General features: G+C 35.8%; 2 protein-coding genes across 2 annotated transcripts; one reads left to right on the top strand and one right to left on the bottom strand.

Moving 5' to 3' along the window:
• The first annotated feature begins 9188 nt into the window (after nucleotides 1-9188).
• On the top strand, nucleotides 9189-12957 carry LOC110908555 (vesicle-associated protein 4-1). Its single transcript, XM_022153506.2, has 7 exons — nucleotides 9189-9639; nucleotides 10672-10742; nucleotides 10906-10987; nucleotides 11390-11508; nucleotides 11598-11675; nucleotides 12063-12188; nucleotides 12764-12957. The coding sequence occupies exons 1-7, from the start codon at nucleotides 9411-9413 to the stop codon at nucleotides 12821-12823; spliced, it is 765 nt and encodes a 254-aa protein (XP_022009198.1). The 5' UTR covers nucleotides 9189-9410; the 3' UTR covers nucleotides 12824-12957.
• A 1392-nt stretch (nucleotides 12958-14349) lies between these two features.
• Nucleotides 14350-17615, bottom strand: LOC110908567. The gene is made up of 2 exons (XM_022153513.2): nucleotides 17025-17615; nucleotides 14350-14851 (listed from the first exon to the last, which is right to left on the bottom strand). Exons 1-2 carry the CDS (start codon nucleotides 17475-17477, stop codon nucleotides 14489-14491), a joined length of 816 nt encoding a protein of 271 aa, XP_022009205.1. The 5' UTR covers nucleotides 17478-17615; the 3' UTR covers nucleotides 14350-14488.
• Nucleotides 17616-19760: the final 2145 nt, after the last annotated feature.

Below are 19760 nucleotides of genomic sequence, written 5' to 3'. Positions count from 1 at the left end.
GTTTGCCCGAGTGGTTAGTCACGGTTTTCAAGTGAGGACCTTTAATGAGTTTCGACATAAGTTTTCCGAAGGTCCTAAATACATGTTATACAAAACTCTCAAAGTTTTGATTTTTGTGTGTAATTCTTTCGTGTAACATGTATCAAACGCAACTCTTGTGCATGTTTAAAATCAAAATAGTTGACTCATTGTTCTTGGCAACGGTTGGAACCCATATACGAGTCTTCGGCGTTCTGTATGAATTCAAGTCTTAATATCTAAGTCCCCGAGGATAGTGAGGTTAAAGCCTAGGTGTCTCTACAGAAACCTAATTCGCTGAAACCTATAGCTCTGATACCAATCTGTCACACCCCGAAATATCAGAGCTGGCGTGACTGGACTGGTACCTTCATTGCACAGCGGAAGCAAATAAGCTAAGACTTCAAGAACATGAACGCCGCTAAGTACTCGAATTCCCATGGGTTCTCCTATTCCAACCGTTCCATAGTTTTGAAAATGCAACCTGAGAAAGAACATGCGAAAAAGTCAACATAAAGTTGAGCGAGTTCATAGTTTGTATTGAAAAGATTCAAAAGAAATCTTTTTGATAACCGGTTTTAAAGTTGTTGAGAAAATATAGTAAAAGCATTTTCTTGGCATGATATATGAGAACTGTGAGTCTAGCCCACGAGAGTGTTTGTGCATTGCACGAGAGAGAATGGGCCGAGCCCAAACGAACCTTTGTAAGCAGGATCAGCGCGTCCTCTTACTTAGGTATAATTTGAAAAACATTACCAAAGTTTGTAAATCCATGTATTTGTGAGTTTCCATCAAATGAATCTTATGAATATATGAAAGTTTTAGTGTTGTAAATGGGTATGTAAAGTGTCTATGAACAGGTTGATCGTTAATGTTTCGCGAGGACATTAAAGTATGCGACGACATAGGAAGTACTCAACCTGTGTAGACGATTTTTTTTAGTGTCGAATCACCTCAACTGTGTGAATCACCTCGACTGTGTCAAAACACCTCGACTGTGTCGAAGCACCTCGACTGTGTCGAATCCCCTCGAATGTGTCGAATCCCCTCGACTGTGTCGAATCCCCTCGACTGTGTCGAATCCCCTCGACTGTGTCGAATCACCTCGACTGTGTCGAATCACCTCGACTGTGTCGCCCATACCCATTAGAAAATCATGCACGTTTCGTAAATATGCGCACGTTTTGTAAAACCGGTATGTTTGATCGAAATCATTCGTAAACCATTTAAGTTCCTTGAAATTCATTCGCAACACGGTTTAGAAATATGAGTTTTCGTTCATTGAAAAGATGTTTATTTTTGCAAAACTTGCATGTCTTTCCACCCCCGAAAACATTTATAAAAATGTAAAACACTAAAAAGTGGGGGTTATGAACTCACCTCAATTTCCGTACAAATGCTAGCAAATAAAAGCCCGAAATAATGGAAAGCCAACCCACTCGTGCCCTAAACATAAAGGACACCTCAAAATCTAAGCGAGGTTGTTCTCTCATGCAAGTTGTTCACCCAACTTACAAGACTCGTTTGGAAGGTTTTCCGCTTAGAAAATTTGTTAACTCAATGACCCGTTAGTGATTAACATTTATATAAATAATCTATTCCGTTTTTTTTTTTTTTTTTTTTTTTTTTGTGAATAACCAACCAAGTATATGTATATTTATTTTTGGATATGTAAATATACTTATCGAAACTTGTCTTATTGGTATGAAAATTATATATATCGATATTACTACACTATACGTTTCCCCAAAATACTTCACAGATTAAGTGAAAGTATAACTCCATAGAAAATCGTTAAACACACATAAACATATATATTTTCCGAAAAAATACATATATTTATGAATTTAGTTGAAATGGAAACCTCAAGTTTAACGAGTTATTTTTATCAACTAATACCTGGTAACAATAGGTATATAAGTGTTCACACTTTCAAAATCCACAAATTTTCCTTATAATTATATGCTTATATTTATCTAAAATTTTAGACTTTGTAACTTCACTATGTATATTAAATATATGTTTAAGTTACAAAATAGGCTCTTAAAATTTGAAATCCATAGTTTTCACTAAATATATATACATATTCCTAAAAAGAATACAATATATATATATATATATATATATATAGAGGGAGGGGCTCATGCGAGAACCACCCTTATTGTGAGAACCTTAAGAACCAATGTGAACACAACCTAAAATAGCTAAAAAAATCTAAAAAAACCTAACCCCCACCCCCCAAAAAAAAAAACCTAAACCCCCCCCCCCCAAAAAAAAACCTACCCCCCCCCCCAAAAAAAAAAAAAACCTAAACCCCCCCCCCCAGCCCCCATGCTAAAATGCTAAAAACTAAACCCCAAAAAACCTAAAAAAAATCTAAAAAAATCAAAAAAATTTTTGAATTTTTTAATATTTTTCATGTTAAAATCGCTACTTTTAGAAGCCAAAAAAAAAATTTTTTTTTTGGCTTCGAAAAGTAGCGACTTTTTTTATAAAAAAATATTAAAAAATTCAAAAAAAATTTTTTTGTGTGATTTTTAGCTATTTTTAGGCATTTTTGGTGTGTCTACATTGGTTCTCGCGGTTCTCACAATAAGAGGTGGTTCTCGCATGATCTTCTCCTTATATATATATATATAGGGAGCCGCTAGAATGAGAACCACCTCGAGTTGTAAGAACCGCGAGAACTACACCTCACGGAGCGCCGTTCGCCATGATTTTTTTTTTTACAAGTAGATGTGTATATTATAAACACAGCCGTAAAAAATCATGGCGAACGGCGCTCCGTGGGGTGTAGTTTTTTACACCACAAGTTTGGTGAAAAAAAAGAAAAAAGAAAAAAAATTAAAAAACACCAAACTTGTGGTGTAAAAAACTACACCCCACGGAGCGCCGTTCGCCATGATTTTTTACGGCTGTGTTTATAATACACACATCTACTTGTAAAAAAAAAATCATGGCGAACGGCGCTCCGTGGGGTGTAGTTCTCGCGGTTCTTACAACTCGGGGTGGTTCTCATTCTAGCAGTCCCCTATATATATATATATATATATATATATATATATATATATATATATATATATATATATATATATATTCACATATATTGAACACCGAGGGTTTATAAAGCACCATTTTTGTAAATAATCATCCAAATAATTATATTTCCCAAGACTATATTTCCCAATATACATTTTGGTGTTTTAAATCACATATTTTACCCTCAAATAAATATTTAGATTTATACACTAAAAAAAATAATCCAATATGAACTAGTTATAGGTATACGTACAACAACTTGTAACATGCACATGAATCTAGTGAGCTTATGAACATGACTCTAGATATTTTTAAAACACATGAAGATTAACTGATAATTTTATTAAATATATTTCCTTTAAAAAAAGAAATGAAATAAGTCTTTTAAGAAGAAATTTATGAATATTTGATCTTTTTAACGAGAACCATCTAGTCTTTGGGTGAACTTGAGCATCATAATCTGATGAAAACAAAAACATTTTTTTTATAAAATTTACTTACAATGAGCAAGCAAGGAGAAGGAGTATGATATATGAACTTTGAACTTAAAAACTTGAATCTTGAAACTACACTTGTATCCTTGTAAACTTGTAGTTTGATGAACATAAATAAACAAAAAAAAGGAGGGGTAGAGGATGAGTCGTGATGGAGGAGTGGAATGTGTGTGGGTAGATGGTGTAGTATCTAGAGCCAATTGGATTTTAGATTTTCATACATTAACTCATGGTTATAGATTGCATAAGGGTGTCCGGGGCACCCTTCGGTGACCCCTTAGGTGACTCAATTCACCTATTAGGTGAGCATTGCCAACAATGAGGTGAGTTAGAGAGAGGAGAGAAAACCGGTGGGGAGATGCCGAAGAGAGGGGAGGAGAGAGGGAGGAGAGAGGGAGAGCTTGACCAATCAATGCTTTTCTTCTTTTTTTTTTTTTTTTTAAAAAAAAAAACCAATTCACCTAAGAGTGGAGTGCCGCCATCAATTTAGGGTGTTAGGGGAGTTTAAGAGGGGAGTTGACGTGGCACACGAGGATTGGTTGGGCGTAAGAGAGGGGACTCACCTCTTAGGTGAGCACCCCTTACACCCTAAGGGGTGACAAAAAAAAGGTGATGACTTTTGTGGAGGAAAACCGATTGAAAGCATAGGGTAGGTTGAGTCAAATGATTAAGTTTGTCCTTGGGTAGAATAGCTAAGGATAGATATGATTTTTATATTATAAAAATATAAACATATAACTTGAGTGTTAGATTGAGTTAAATGATTTGATTATCTCAGTAGCTTGTCTTTTCTTTTGATCCATCGATAGAAAAAGAAAATATAGAAGGCATGGGTTGTAAAAGTTTGGATTCACTATTCGATTTGATCTTGTTGTTGGTTATTAAAATGATGAAGTTACTAACCTTTTTTTATGACAAATATCATTAAACCCCCAAACTGAAATGGATTGATAAAAATTATGAAAAATAATGAAATGAGTTCTCATAAAAGAATATGAATGTGTTGGGTGTATAAAAATATTTTATATGTTTGTATTCGTGTCGTGCTAACCGTGTACGCAAATATACTTCTCAACCACACGTCGAAAACCTCAAATAATAACAAATATATATCTAAATATGTATATTTATAGTATTACACACATAATAATACTATAGAGTGATTTCCTAAGTATTTGGACAAGCATCACCAACGTTCGTGCGTGTCGGGCTAACTCGTGTGTGACCCGGTAATTTCTAAAAATTACCAAATGCAAACTGTGACACGAATAGAGATTCTATGTATATGAATACCCAATATATATAAAGAAAAACTAAGTCTATAATCTATTATGTGTACGAGATTAGAGCGTGTAAAGATGTTGTCCTGAATTTGCGGGTTTTCACAATTCATTTGCGTACTATAGAACTAACTCGGAGTCTCGGAGACTTCAGCTTTCTTTGAACAGTTAACGGATGATCTTAACAGCTGTTCGTCGGAGACGCAGTCTCCAGTATTGTCTAGAGTTAAAAGCAGAGATGGACTCAAACTCGTAATTGTTGATAAAGATGGTAACTTTACGAATACGACACTAAATGTTGTATATAAAGAAGTTTTTAGAGATTTGTAATTTGTACTTGTATCTATAGATTTCTTAGTTGTGATAGTAAATATGATATGTAATTATAAATAAAGAATTTGCAATTACGATATGTATTTATTTTTTATAACTTTCTATTTCAGTTTTTCATGTTACCCAACCCCGTGTACCACACGGGTTTTAACCTAGTTGTCTATATAACAAAATACATGGATTCAGTTTCAAGCCCATCTAATTCTTTTTGTTCAGCGATGGAACTAGAACTTTCTTGGTTGGAGCATTATATATTTCTCGTTTCCACCGAATATAATTAGAGGATCTACTTACGTACTTTTTATAAAAGAAATCTCTATTGGGTATATTTTGTTATTGTGCTAGTATATGTTTTTCATGTTATTCATTGGATGTAAGGGTGGAGGGGACGCCTCTCTCGCGTACCCTCACATCCACCAATCTTGCATTGTCATATTATTTTTACCCATAACTATCCTAAACCCACAAAAACATTGGTAGCGGTGTACCTCGGTGAGGGTACCTACCCTTTTACTCTATCCACCAATTACACACACCCCTAAGAGTGGACCCCCACCTCTTGCATATAAAACAAGTATAAGTTTGCGTATGAGTATGTATCGAGCTTGCACGTATAACGAGTATTGTAATAGATGTATAACAAGTATATATGAAATAAGTATAACACAATGTATACAAAGATCAAGTTTTATTATGATTCAAGTGTTGGATTACAATGCTTGGAAATGAAAGACGAATACAAAGAGATTACAAGTTTCCATAAATAGAAATACAAACAAACTTTCTAAATAAGGAAAGTTTCCAAAATGCAAGGTGTTACAAACGAGCCTTCATGTTAACTGATGAGAAGGTCGCTGCAGCCAAATAGGATGAGGGAGTTACGAAACATACAAATGTTCACAACGGAAGACAGATTGAAGATTATCAAGCCTCTGAGTGAGAGATTGTTGTGTTATGCGTGGAGGCTTGATTTGGGTTGGTCCTAATTCAATTTTAGAAGACAACTTTTGGAGCAGACTAATTAATTTGAAGATCTGACCTGTTTCGTTTAATTATAGGTCATTTATTAGTTTTCATTGAGAACAAGTATTGTAACCCGAATTTGTGAGTATAAATTGGTGTCTTGTATTTGTAATTATTCATCACGAGTGGTGAAAGGCAGAAAGTAATAAAGATTTCGGTTGCAGCCCATAGGTATAGGTTTTACAACGAATCCGAAACATGTTAATCCCTGGGTTCTCGTGTTCGTTTAGTTTGTGCATATTATCGATGATTGTATGTTAGTTGCTTACGCACGTATAACCCAGCACATCTTTTACTCCATAAAAATTCTCGAATCTTCTTGGTTTTTTTTTTGAAAGGAGAACTTCATTAAAAAACACCAACCTGAAAACCGAGCGGCTACAAACAACTACATAATTACAAAATTAGACCATTTTGGCGATGAAATGTGTTTATATTTCGACCTATTCTCGAATCTTGTTGTTAAAAACCAGTTTTGTTGCTTGCATTATTAGCCATTAATGTGGAATCCACCGTGGGGCAGAGGGAATAATACCTACAATTCACCCTCACTCCCTAATCAAACCATTAATCATAACATCATTCTCATGGTTTTAAAAAGTCCACTTTTTATTTTTATAAAATTAAACCATGACTTCATAAATTACAAGGTTTACCGTAACTATCTTGAAATATGCGACCAAATCGGTTTCACCATAACTATGTTGAAATATGTGAATCTAACATTAATTTTAACAAGGGACGAAGCTAGAACCTTTCCAAACAAATTAATCCTGCATTTAGCAAGATTAAATTGTATAATTAACTAATAGGTGGTGGTCCGTTAACATAAGCAAAATTTTTAAACACTTTGTGAGAGGGAGGTCTTGGATTTAAGTCTCACGGAAGACAGGAATAAAAAAAATTTGCCATTTAAAAAAAAGTATAATTAATAAATTTAAAATTTTTGTCAAAATTTCAATACAATAATTAACATCATTAAAAATAATTATTTTTCAACAATACTTTCAAGTCAGTTCCAATATTGGATAAATTTTCTCCCAAATCGATTTTATAAAGAAACGTTTCATCATAACTATCTTTAAATACGTGAATCTAACATATATATAACTTTTGCCATGTATTTATTTTTCCGGGTACATACACAGCGGAAGCAAATGAAACAAGAACGAATAATATTCTTAAAGGAAAATTAATCTGGATTATCGATTTCTTCCGTCGCCTATTCGTGAGCCCTGTAACTTCAATCGTAGCCCAACATACACGTGTTTAAAGTTTTGACCTGTTCTACCCCCGCTTCTGTTTATCAAATTGGCAAAGATATAAATCTGCCAGATCTCCTCATTCTTATAAAACGACCAGTGGCGGAACCAAGGATTATTTGCTAGGGGTATGGAGGAGGGGCTGAACCATATTTTCAAGGGCGCAGTCAAGTTTTTTGCCTATAAATACATAAAAAAAAAAATTCAATGGGTGCGCCTGCCCACCCGCCCACCCACAAAAACACATAGGTCGGCCCCTGAAAACTGAAAACGAGTGATCTTTAATTATGTAAAATTATTTTAGAAATATCATTATTTGTTTGTTCTTTTCTAAAATTTTTAAAAAACATAAGAAGTTGAAGAAATGAGAATCGTATCTATGGTTTAAGAAAGATAGATATCCAATGAAACATCAGGATTACACATGTCAGATAGTTCATGTTGTTTGCATAGTTTAATTGGTGACATGGAACGCGGTTATTGCATTATGGTCACACGTTCACAGGCACCGCCATTGGTTATTATGGTGGAGTTGTGTTCAATCATGGAGTCTCCACTTCAGACAGCTAGGATACACCTACTTGTTCATTCAATTTCACATCATACACATTACTTTCAATATATTTACAATTACACCCTCCTTTGTTCATTAATATGCATATGTCCCTCCACTTTTACCTTTGTGTCTAAATCATATTTCTAAATATTAATAATACAAATGTTGAGGATATTTTATTATAACAAAATAAATAATAACTAGCGGGTTACACCCGCACTTCACGGCGAGGATGACCTGATTTTTAATAAATTTTACATGAATCGTAGACACAGTGGAAAGAATAACGTTAATGGCAGGAATCTAATCGATATTGGTCTGGTTCATTACGTTATCAATGTATAGTACAGACGCTCGATATAGCAACCTGAATAGAAAACTTAAAAAAAAAAGTCGTGTTAAGTCCATGAGGATGTCAACAGATGGTTTCCATTGAATGAAAACCATAGTAATCGAATACCATTAACGTTTCTAATAGTACCAATTTGGTACTGATGTTTTTCGGTGGGACCAGCTCACGTATTTAGTTTTTGTAGAAAAAAAAACTAACGAATGAAAGTTATATACGGAAATAAAACTATTTGGTTGACGACATACATTATGTTGAGTGTAAAGAGTAAATTTAAAACTTGAATAAGTAATAAAAATAAGATGAAGAAAAAGATAAAGTCACTATTAGTCGCTATTCATTCACATGTTATGAATTAACAGAGATAGATAATACTCCTTAGTAATCCATTGTGTCTTTCTACACTTTTTATTTTTAATGACTTTGTAGAATAACTTTAACCTAAAAGTAAAATTGCGTAAAGTTTATGAAAGAGCAAACCCCAGGGCATATATTGCAACATTTGAAACTTAAGAGGTGAGATATGCAAACGACACATTATCTGAGGTCCCATAATGTCATTTATCATGAAAGGTCATTTGAGTACGAGTTAATTACTGTTTTCGTCCCTGTGGTTTGTCAAAAATCACTATTTCAGTCCATTAGTTTAAAAATTACGATTTCAGTCCTTGTGGTTTCACTTCCGTAACCATTTCAGTCCACCTCGTAACCATTTCAGTCCCTGTACTAACAGAATAAATGGATTGAAATGGTTACGAAAGTGAAATCACAGGGACTGAAATTGCAATTTTTAAACTAATGGACTGATATAGTGATTTTTGACAAAAACACAGGGACGAAAACAGTAATTAACTCTTTGAGTACAGAGGTACAAGATGAACAAACAGCCATTAGAGACATAACTTACTTCCTTCCAGATATTTGCATGATCAATACGAGCACGGACATCAAATCAAAATTTAACTCCGTTCCAAAATCATCCATTTCACGTCCGGCATCATTCTTAAAAAAAAACCACACCTTGTCATTGAATGGTGTAAACTAACCGTATCAGCTATGTCTGTATCTAATCACCATCGTTCAAATTCCGACGGAAAGCAACGGCGGTTATTTCCGTTTTGGCAATCGTCGACAAATAATCTTCAATTTCAGAGTAACAATAGCAACGGAAACGGTGTCGTATCGACTGGCCGTTCTTCAAATAAGTTGTCATCGGTGGCGAAATCTCTTCTGCCAGCTAGGCGACGGCTCCGGCTTGATCCGGCTAACAATCTCTACTTTCCGTGTGAGCATTTCGTTCGTATAATATATTCTTGTTGTTTAATGATGATGATTTGTGATGATAATAGTGGTGATTAGAGTTTTGACATGAATGAATAATTTTGGGTATATAATTTATTGATTTTTAGACGAGCGGGTGTGGGGCGTTGGTTGAGGCGGGGATGCTAGGCAACGCTGGCTAACCCACACCGTGCCAGCGTTGGCCACGGCGTTGCCCCGCTAGCGTGGCTTTGAAGCCCGGCGTTGGGCGGGGGCAGGCGGGGCAGTCTGAGGTGGCTGGCTTGGATTGGCTGGTGGCATATGACCGTTAGGGTAGCCGTTTGCCATAGCCGTAGGGATGATGGTTTTGAAGTAAAAAATTAAATTTTTAAAAAAATGTACAAATTTTTACCTATAAATACCCCGTCCCAAACTTCATTTGTTCCACAGATATTTACAAATCCTCTTCAACCAATCCCACACCAAATAACAAATCTTTTTCAACCGAACCAACCCCACTTTAACATTTATCGAACTCGGTAATTTTTTTATAGGAATTAGTAACTATTTTTTTTTTAAATTTTTTAGGATTTAACAAGTAGTTTTTTTAAATTTTTAGGATGTTATGTAACTTTTTTTAAAATTAATATAAGTTTGTGTTTTATTTTATAAATCTCAATTATATAAAAAATATAAAAAAACAACATGGACCCCAACGCCGCTTGGCCACGCCGCTTCCACACCCCACTTTTTTTGGGGTGGTCTGGTAGAGCCCACAATCGCCACGTGTCGAGCAATGCCCCCAACCCAAGCCCCCACACACCCGATGGTCTTATGCTGTGAATAACAGAACGTAACTGATTGTAAACTAACTTTACAAATATAACTGAATTAACAAACTGAACATAAACTCTAATAATTTACATCTTTACAATTGATTGATTTATGTTGAATAACATAACATGACTGAATGTGAACTAACTTTAACTGAATATAAAAATGTACATCGTTACGATTGATTGATTTATATTGTTTATGATGGTTTTTGGCGATGCAGATGAGCCTGGTAAACAGGTGAGAAGCGCTGTTCGGATCAAGAATCATAGCAGTTCTCATGTTGCTTTTAAGGTATCTCGATTTTCAAACAACTTTGACTTCAATTTGGAAGCCAATGGGGCCATACTGGCATCCATGGATGTACATTTAGAGTTGTTACTTATGAAATTTGATCAGGAAAGAACTAATTTGTTGATGAACTAATTGTTTTTTTTTTCTGCTTGAAATCCCCTAGTTTCAAACCACCGCACCTAAGAGCTGTTATATGCGACCTCCTGGTGGCGTTCTGGCTCCTGGGGAAAGCCTCATTGCTACAGGTAATGATTTTTAATGTCGTAGATTTGGGTTAAGCACTTTAGGTTTTCGTTCATTAGAGTTTAGTAATAGGGTTGAGTTTACTTTATATATGGCCGCGTATTTGTTTTTTTATCGAGAGACAAAGAAATATATAATCCTTGTATGGTATTAGAGCCAGAAAGGCTAATGGGCTTAACCCAAATCATCATCATCATCATCATCATCATCGTACTTGGTAAATCCCACCAATAGCAAAGCAAAGGTAGGGTCTGAGGAGGGTAAGATGTAGACAGCCTTACCTCTACCCCGTAGGAATAAAGTGGCTGCTTCCAGTGAGACCCCCGGCTCGATGTAGACAGCTTAACCCAAATGTCAATTTTAAATAATAGTATGTGTGGTTAGTTGACATAAATTGATGACAGTTTTTAAGTTTGTTGAGCAACCGGACAAGAACGAAAAACAATTGGACCAAAGGAGCAAGGTGAAGTTCAAGATCATGAGCCTCAAGGTGAAAGAAGGAACAGACTTTGTGCCTGAATTGGTAACTTTTTTGTTCACTTTATCGTCATCTTTCTAGTCTTTAAAAAACTGTATGATCAGCTATTTAACACCTGCTTCTTGCTCTTACAGTTTGATGAACAAAAGGATGAAGTAGTTGTTGAGCGGATTTTGCGTGTTATTTTCATAAATGCGGATCGCCCTACCCCAGTAAGCTTCAGTACTTTTCAATGACCATTTAACATATACTTGCTGCCAAACAAAAACCCCTAATATTATCCTTTCTATGCTTGTTACCAATCAAACTTCCATACTTGTCATCGGACACACACACACATGATCGAGATCAAATAGAAATCTAATAATTTTAGTATATCTTAATTGAAGAACCATTTTCAATGCATAGGTGTATTAGAAAGGGTTTAAGGGGATTAATGTGTAAGCTGAAAATTGAGTAAATTAATTAGTTAAAAAAAATTAACAGAGTCGAGAGTTACAAGTTTCAAAATAAGGTACATATTTTTAAAATTTTTAATACTATATTCATAAGTATGTGTAAACCAAAGGTTAATTTATGTAATTTACTCATGCATTTAGGCATTGGAAAAACTGAAACATCAGCTGGCTGAAGCCGAAGCTGAATTAGAATTACGGTTACGGAGAAAACCTCAAGTGGATACTGGTCCAAAAGTTGTGGGCCAAGGGCTTGTTATTGACGAGTGGGTAAGTTATTGGTTATTCTCATAAGAGTAAACTGCCAAAATGGTTCATGATCTTTGGTCACTTTTGTCACTTTAGTTTAAAACTCAACTTTTTGGATCTGGTTCCCGTGGTTTCAATTTTATTGTCATTTTCATTCAAAATCAAAATATGGTCAGGTTTTTCAGTTAACATCCAGTTTTTCTGTCTTTTTTCTCCCTTTTAATGAAGGGCAAAATGGTCTTTAACGTTTTATTATATCAAATTAAAAAAATCTGATCATTTTGCCCTTCATTAAAAGGGAGGAAAAGGACAAAAAAAAAACTGGATGTTAACTGAAAAATCTGAACAGATTTTGCTTTTGGATGAAAATGACAACAAAATTGAAACCATAGGGACCCAGATTCAAAAGTTTGAGTTTTGGACTAAAGTGGCAAAAGTGACCAAACCTCAGAGACAATTTTAACAGTTTACTCTTCTACTAAATATATGAATTTTTTTAATCAACTTAAATTAAGTTAGTTATTGGTTATTCTACTAAATATTTGAGTTTTTTTAATCAACTTAAATAAAATAATAGTAATTTCTCATTATTTCAGAAAGAACGAAGGGAGAAATACCTTGCTCGACAACAGGTGGAGGCTGTAGATTTGATGTGAAGATTACATGATGGATTTTTTTTATTATTATTATTACTACTACGTTATTATTATTTTTCAGTTTTAAACGGTAATAATAATGTAAATTTATGCTTATAAATAAACCGCTTTTACTTTCTTTTCTTTGCATGTTATTTTTCCATTGAATAGTAAAATAAAATTAGGAAATTTAAGAAAACGAAGATGTGTGAAGTGAACTGGCTAGTGTTATGTATGTAGCTTTCGTATAGAAATTTTTTGTTATATACGTTTTCGACCCTCCGTCAGAAATCTCAAGCTTCGCCACTGAATGAAATGTCTTATTGAATGGGTGATTTCATTTAATTGACCGACCAAACACCCTATTCTTCATTCCATCGTAATGATTCATTACATTCCGCCTCTCATTCTACATACCAAACACTACATAAGTTTTATTCTCTATCGATTACAACTATGTTTTATTTCAGAAAATCATTAATCGGATTCGTATAGGCAGGGGCGGCTCTTAGAAGAGCTCTGGCAGGGTCACGGCCCGGACAAGTTTTTCGGCCGTATTGCTAATTTTCCGCATTTCGATCGAAATTTTTTATATATACTATGTTTGGCCCGGGCTTGTCCGGACTTTTTTTAGTGCCCGTGTCTTTCGGCCCTGACACGTTTAACGGGCAAGATCTGCCCCACAACGTATAGGACTATAGGTTGTGTTCGAGTATTTGAAATTTTCAAAAAAGTGTATATCCCAATTCCCAAGTAGCCAAGTCCAAAAGCCCACTTGTGCATAAAAGAAAAGTAGCCCAACTCGGCTAGAAACAAGCCATTATACGGAAAAAAACAAAAAAAAAAAAAAAGGGAAAAGATGGGACAAGCATTATGGTTGTATGGATACAATGAACAAGGTTTTATAAGACAATATTCGATTATGACATACTAGCATGGACCACACCAATGAGACAACAAACCTTAGCCGGTTTCGGAAACCGGTTATCTCAAGAACCACCTTGGGCTAAACCTCCAACCTTTTTCTACATCTATATAAACCTACAAGCTTTCAAAACCAATAACAAAAAGCTTTCAAAGATAAAAGCATCATATATCTTCATCACTTCATTGTTTCAAAATTTCTCATAAATGAAGCTTGTCAACAAGGCTTGCTTTATTGTAACCATGGGTGTTGTAATAGGACTGAGACATCACGCGTTTAGACCCAAATCACACACCATTTGGCAAGTAGTTGGTCCATCGGTGTCTCAAGCAAACCAGTGCCAGGTTGCGGTTGCATTCGGCTCATCACATGAAGCATCGAGGAAAACAAAGAAACCAAGAGAAGTCAAAGAACCATTGAGGACTATAGCTTATTTGAGTTGCTGGGGGCCTTATCAATAAGATCAACAATCTCTATATTTACCCATCCATTTCCTTTTAGCCATTTTTGCTTATGTTCAATGTTATAATACAACAATTGTGTTATAAATAGGTGCCCAATTGTTGCTACTATGAAATCCGGATTCGGGTGTATGCGACGACCCCTAATCAAACCCAATTCGTATCATCAAAAATCAAATTTCAAACTCTAAGAAATTGTATTTGTCTACCAAATCTACTACACAATAAAATTCGTAAACATTTAAACACGCGTGACCAATGACCAAATCAAACAAATTAACTCGTGAAGGAAAATTCGACTTAAAGATCTACAGGTAGTTGAATCCGCTGCGAACCAAATATATGATGTGTACCATGTTGCTGCACGAACACAACGATCCCACATTTCACGCTGTTGAAACCGTCCCATAAGCCAAAATCTATAGTTCCGGTTAATGTCTTCTTAGGAGGGTGGTTCTTGAGGGACCAGATCTTTGAAAGCTTTCTCACCACAAAATCGTTGGCTATGACTCGCCCTTTGTTGTCGCCATTCTTGCAGTCGGTTACGAGCCCGCTCTCATATAGTGCCACCATGACATCAGCTCCTTGGTCGTCAAGTTTGGCCCTTAGTGTTCCTTTTAGAGTGACTTGCAAAGATTCTGGTGTAGGCCTCTGGAATGTTGCCTATATGCAAGCATCAATGCAACAAAATTAGTTATTGTACTTCAGATCATTACATGTTCACTAAATCAAAAATTTGGTTCTTAAACTATTCCTAATATAATATTAGAAGTGTATTAGAGTTTTTTTTAAGGCAGTAAATAATACTTTTAAGGGAAATTGGCCTGTAATAATTCCACCTAGACCTTATTGGCCATTAATAATCCCACCTCAGAATATTCCCCCCACCAGTCCCACCTTTCATCTATTTTTCCTACAATGGTCCCCCGTTAAAAAAACTTAACGGAGTTAAGCTTTTTTCCAAATTACAAACATATTTTTAGGGCTTTTGATTATAACGACGATACGAGTCCATTGATGTAAAACTTGCCTCGAAACGGTGCTCCAAACGATGAAAACAACGCTTCAATTCGGGTGTTTAAATTTCCAATTAACCAAAATCAAGTCACTTGGAGCACCATTTCGAAGTAAGTTTTACATCAATGGACTCGTATCATCGTTCTGATCCAAAGCCCTAAAAAATCTGTTTGTAATTTGGAAAACAGCTTAACTCCGTTAAGTTTTTTTAACGGGGGACCATTGTAGGAAAAATAGGTGAAAGGTGGGACTGGTGGGGGGAATATTCTGAGGTGAGATTATTAATGGCCAATAAGGTCAAGATGGGATTATTACAGGCCAATTCCCCTACTTTTAAAGAGGTTAATGTTACTTTTTTTTTGCTTAATTTTCATGTAGCTTTCTCATCACTGGATGATAGATGTAATTTGTTACTATCATTATTAGTATTGTTGTTATGCTTATTGCTCTCTGATTCTCTTAGCTACATTTTATATTGTTTGTATATAATTAAAGCCTCATGTCCAACTGGCTCCTAAAATATAAACTTGTATAAGAAAAATCGGCCATGTGGTTAAACTATTTTTAATTGGTTTAAAATATATTAAAGTTTCATATTGGGATTAGTTGGGTAATTGGGCTTAATTGTTAAATGGGCATAAACTAAATCAAATGGTTAATGGGTGATTTTAATTGAAAATGGATTTGCTTACTGGCCCTAAACTAAATCAAAATTACTAACATATTGGGTTTTTACATTGAGTTATAGGTTTTTGGTTAAAAAACTATAAATAAAATCTAAAAAAAACAAATTATAAAATTTTTGGCCACTTGGATAAATGCGCCGTAGCCAGTCGCCCACATTGCCCAACCCATGGGCCAGTCATGGATATAATGTACACAAAAAAAGGTTTCTAGCGACGGTCTCAGCGGGAAGCAAACTCTCATAAGGTTCGTCCCTATACCCCCTTCTCTAGATTCTACCAATAGATAAGTGAGATTATAACGCTTGTTAGTTGGTTTTATAACATGAGGATCTCCGTGCTGATGAATCTAGAAATTAAGTACGAAAGGTTTGTAACTTAGCGATACCAAGGAAAAGAGTATAGTACCAATTTAATAATTAACATTGGCATAGATATAGATGGTTAGGTTCATTTGTGAACAACCCCTTCATAGTGAACTGTGTGAACTACTCCTAGCCCTTGATTATTAATACATAAGTGTAAAACAATGACCAGGATTTAACTATGAAAATACACTAATGTATTTTACGATTTAGTGATGTAAATCAATGGTCGGGATTTGTTCACTCGGTTCACATATACACTAGTGTCCACTCTAGAACCCCACCCTAGATATAGATGTATAAAAAATAAAAACCTAGAAACAGAGTTCCAAATAAATTTCAAATCAGAAAGAGTTAAATGCCATTTTAGTCCCTATTGTTTGGGCCATTTTGCCAGTTTAGTCCAAAGGTTTGAAACATTGCCATTTTAGTCCAAATAGTTTTAAATGATGTCATTTTAGTCCACTAGGTTAACTCCGTCACTTTATTTTGTTAACTAGAAGAGCATTTCGGTCATTTTATATGTAATTCTGTTAACTAGAACTCTAGAAGGGCAATTCGACCATATAAAATGATCAAATTACCCTTTCCTAGCTAACATTAAAAATGGACGGAGTTAACCCAGTGGACTAAAATGGCAACACTTAGAACTATTTGGACTAAAATGACAACGTTTCAAACCTTTAGAGTAAACTGGAAAAATTACCTATGACTAAAATCTCATTTAACCCAATCAGAAATTAAGAACTAGTTTGGGTTTAAGAAAATCACGTGGAACGCAGGCGGAGGGTATCTAGGTGCGCCAGCGATACAACCCAACATCGCATCCTCATCATTTCCAATACAATGCGATCTCCCCTGAACCACCACCTGAGGCGTAAACATAGTGTCAAGATTCAACGACTCCACATACATCTTCTGCCTAACCGTCCACTGGCTCGACCCAAACAAATCTTTCCACCCATTAAAATCCCAATAATCCACATGATACGCCAACAACACCACCGGCACCTCTAAATTAAAATCCCCCCTCCCTAATCTCGAAAACAAAAGCTCCGCCTCAGGCGATGTCGCGCATCCCTGCGACGAGAATAACTCCACCACCACCGGTCCCCCGCGCTTCAACTCCTCCGCCGTAAGCTCCTCTGTCGAAGTTTGTTCTGTTTTGTTGATGTCTGATGTTGCAGAGTGTTTACGAAAGCACGCGAAAAGACCGGGTGCCATTAGTTTTTGTCTCTCCTGGCCTGAAAGTGTGGCCGGTAAATTAACAATCAATAGACAAAAGGGGAACAACAGAGAATATTGGAAATGGGTGGGATGATGGTGTATGAGGAAAGTTGGCGAACAATATAGTGACGGTGTAACAATAGCATGTGTAGTCGAAGACACAAATCATCTTTTGACGTTTTGTGTTATGTGGCACTCCGGTCAGTAATTAGGTATTATAGGGCGTTTTTTTAAAATGGGTGTAGTGAAAATGTGTACATTATGAGACATTATGTTAAAAGAGGTGTAATAGAATTAAATTAAAAAAACCATCAAAAAGAGGTATCGGTCAAACAAAAAGAAGAATATCTGTCACTGGCCAAACAATTGAACAAGAGGCGTGGAAAAAAGAACGCTCTGGAAATTTTAAAAAAAAAAATGCCCAGGGCGGGTGTGAGGCGTTTTTTAGGAAAAAACGCTCCAAAACCCCACGCCGGGTGGTCTAAAATGGAATACATTTGGGGAGTTTGTTTAGAAGGGTGTACGTGTGTTAATGCAGGGTGTACAAGTGAGTGGTGGGAAAAAGGTGTGGAGTTTGGTAATGTGGGTGTGGAAGAAGGAATTAGGCGTATAAAGTAGAAGTCGGTGACACGTAGGTGAAGATGCCGATCTATGATTAGGTGAAATTAGTTGTGGTGTCCCTACCATGATACTCGCCTTAGTGGATGGGTTGTCGGTTTCGACTTTCGATTATTGGTAAGGCTGGCAAATCGTGTCTTAACAGGTTTAACAGGTTTCTGACGGCGCACACAACATAAGTTTCAAACATGATTACGACTCGTTTAACTACTTTCTACCTCATGTTTATAAAACAGTTTTATGTTTTATGTATAAAGATGAATAAGTGATAGATCATAACATTGTAGTTTTAATTATTTTAAAAATTAAAAAAGTCAAAGGGTGTATTTTTCAGTCAAACTGGTCTAATCGTATCTTAACAGGTACCCAATTGCCAACCCTAATTATTGGTTTGGGCTTCACGAATGAGTCTATTCGTTTGGTCCAAAATTCTTGGGCTGCTAAGATACAAACATTAATTTTTTTAAATGCCAAATTTACCTTCATATTAACTGCCCAAATCGATCGCTGTTCGCTACTGTCCAAATTGCTCGCTGTTTGCTTGGCGTTTACTCGAAAAATACTCATTTAATTTTCGGATCGGTTGTAAACGAGTCGACTGGATTGGTTCGGTTTGCATATGAGCCAAGCACGACCAACGCTCTGCTGGGCACAATTTATTTTCTAACTTATTATATATATACAGAAATATAAAGTTATATTTATGTTTATAGATACCACTAATTTGGATTTGGCCTAATATATGCGAACATAGAATTATATTTATACATACTAGCCCAATTAGTTAAATAAAAAAATCACTAAATTTAAAAATAAATCCTTAAGCCAATAAGAGAGAGCTTTTTTATTTCTTTCTCTTATTAGTCACAAGTCGTTAATTGTCTCTCGCTATCACCCTAAGGGTGAAGGGGGTGCACACCTAATAGGTGAGTGCCCTCTCTTACGCCAAACCAATCCCCGTGTGCCACGTCAACTCCCCTCTTAAACTCCCCTAACACCCCCATTTGATGGCGCCACTCCCCTATTAGGTGAATTGGTTTTTTTTTAAAAAAAAAAAAAAAATAAAGAAAAACTGTGATTGGTCCCCTCTCTCCTCTCTCCTCTCTCTCTCCTCCCCTCTCATCGGTGAGCCGCCACCTACCCTCCCTCCTCTCTCTTCCCCGATTTCACCCACCGCATCAATGGCGGCACCCCCCGATCCGGCGAAACCCCTCCCCGATCAAGCATCCCGAAGGTGCCCCGTACCCCCTAAGCCACAATGTGATAAATGTTTCTGCAATCTGCTCATCGCCTCACCGGCCCTTGAGCCAACAATCTATGGAAGTCCAAATCACTCGTCACTCGCTTGGAAAAAGTTTGCGCCCGGAAAGTGCTTGTTCGGTTTTCAGCTCAGTTGTAAATGAGCTAACCGGCTCGGTTTGGTGTGTAAACAAGCCAAGCAAAAATAAAGATACGTTCCGTTCAGTTTGGCTCGACTCCAACTAAATTACATCTATGATTCATAGTTCCTTCATTTTTTTTCTTTATTATTATTATTATTATTATTATTATTATTATTATTATTATTATTATTATTATTATTGTTATTATTATTAACCAAACGAAAATTATTATGGGATGATTTAAATAATAAACCAAGAACTTTTGTTACGTGACACGTTA

This window comes from Helianthus annuus, chromosome 11 (assembly GCF_002127325.2).
Source record: "Helianthus annuus cultivar XRQ/B chromosome 11, HanXRQr2.0-SUNRISE, whole genome shotgun sequence".
NCBI classification, from domain to species: Eukaryota; Viridiplantae; Streptophyta; class Magnoliopsida; order Asterales; family Asteraceae; genus Helianthus; species Helianthus annuus.
Note: the sequence above shows the minus strand (reverse complement) of the source record. Positions and strands in the feature narration are given on the sequence as shown.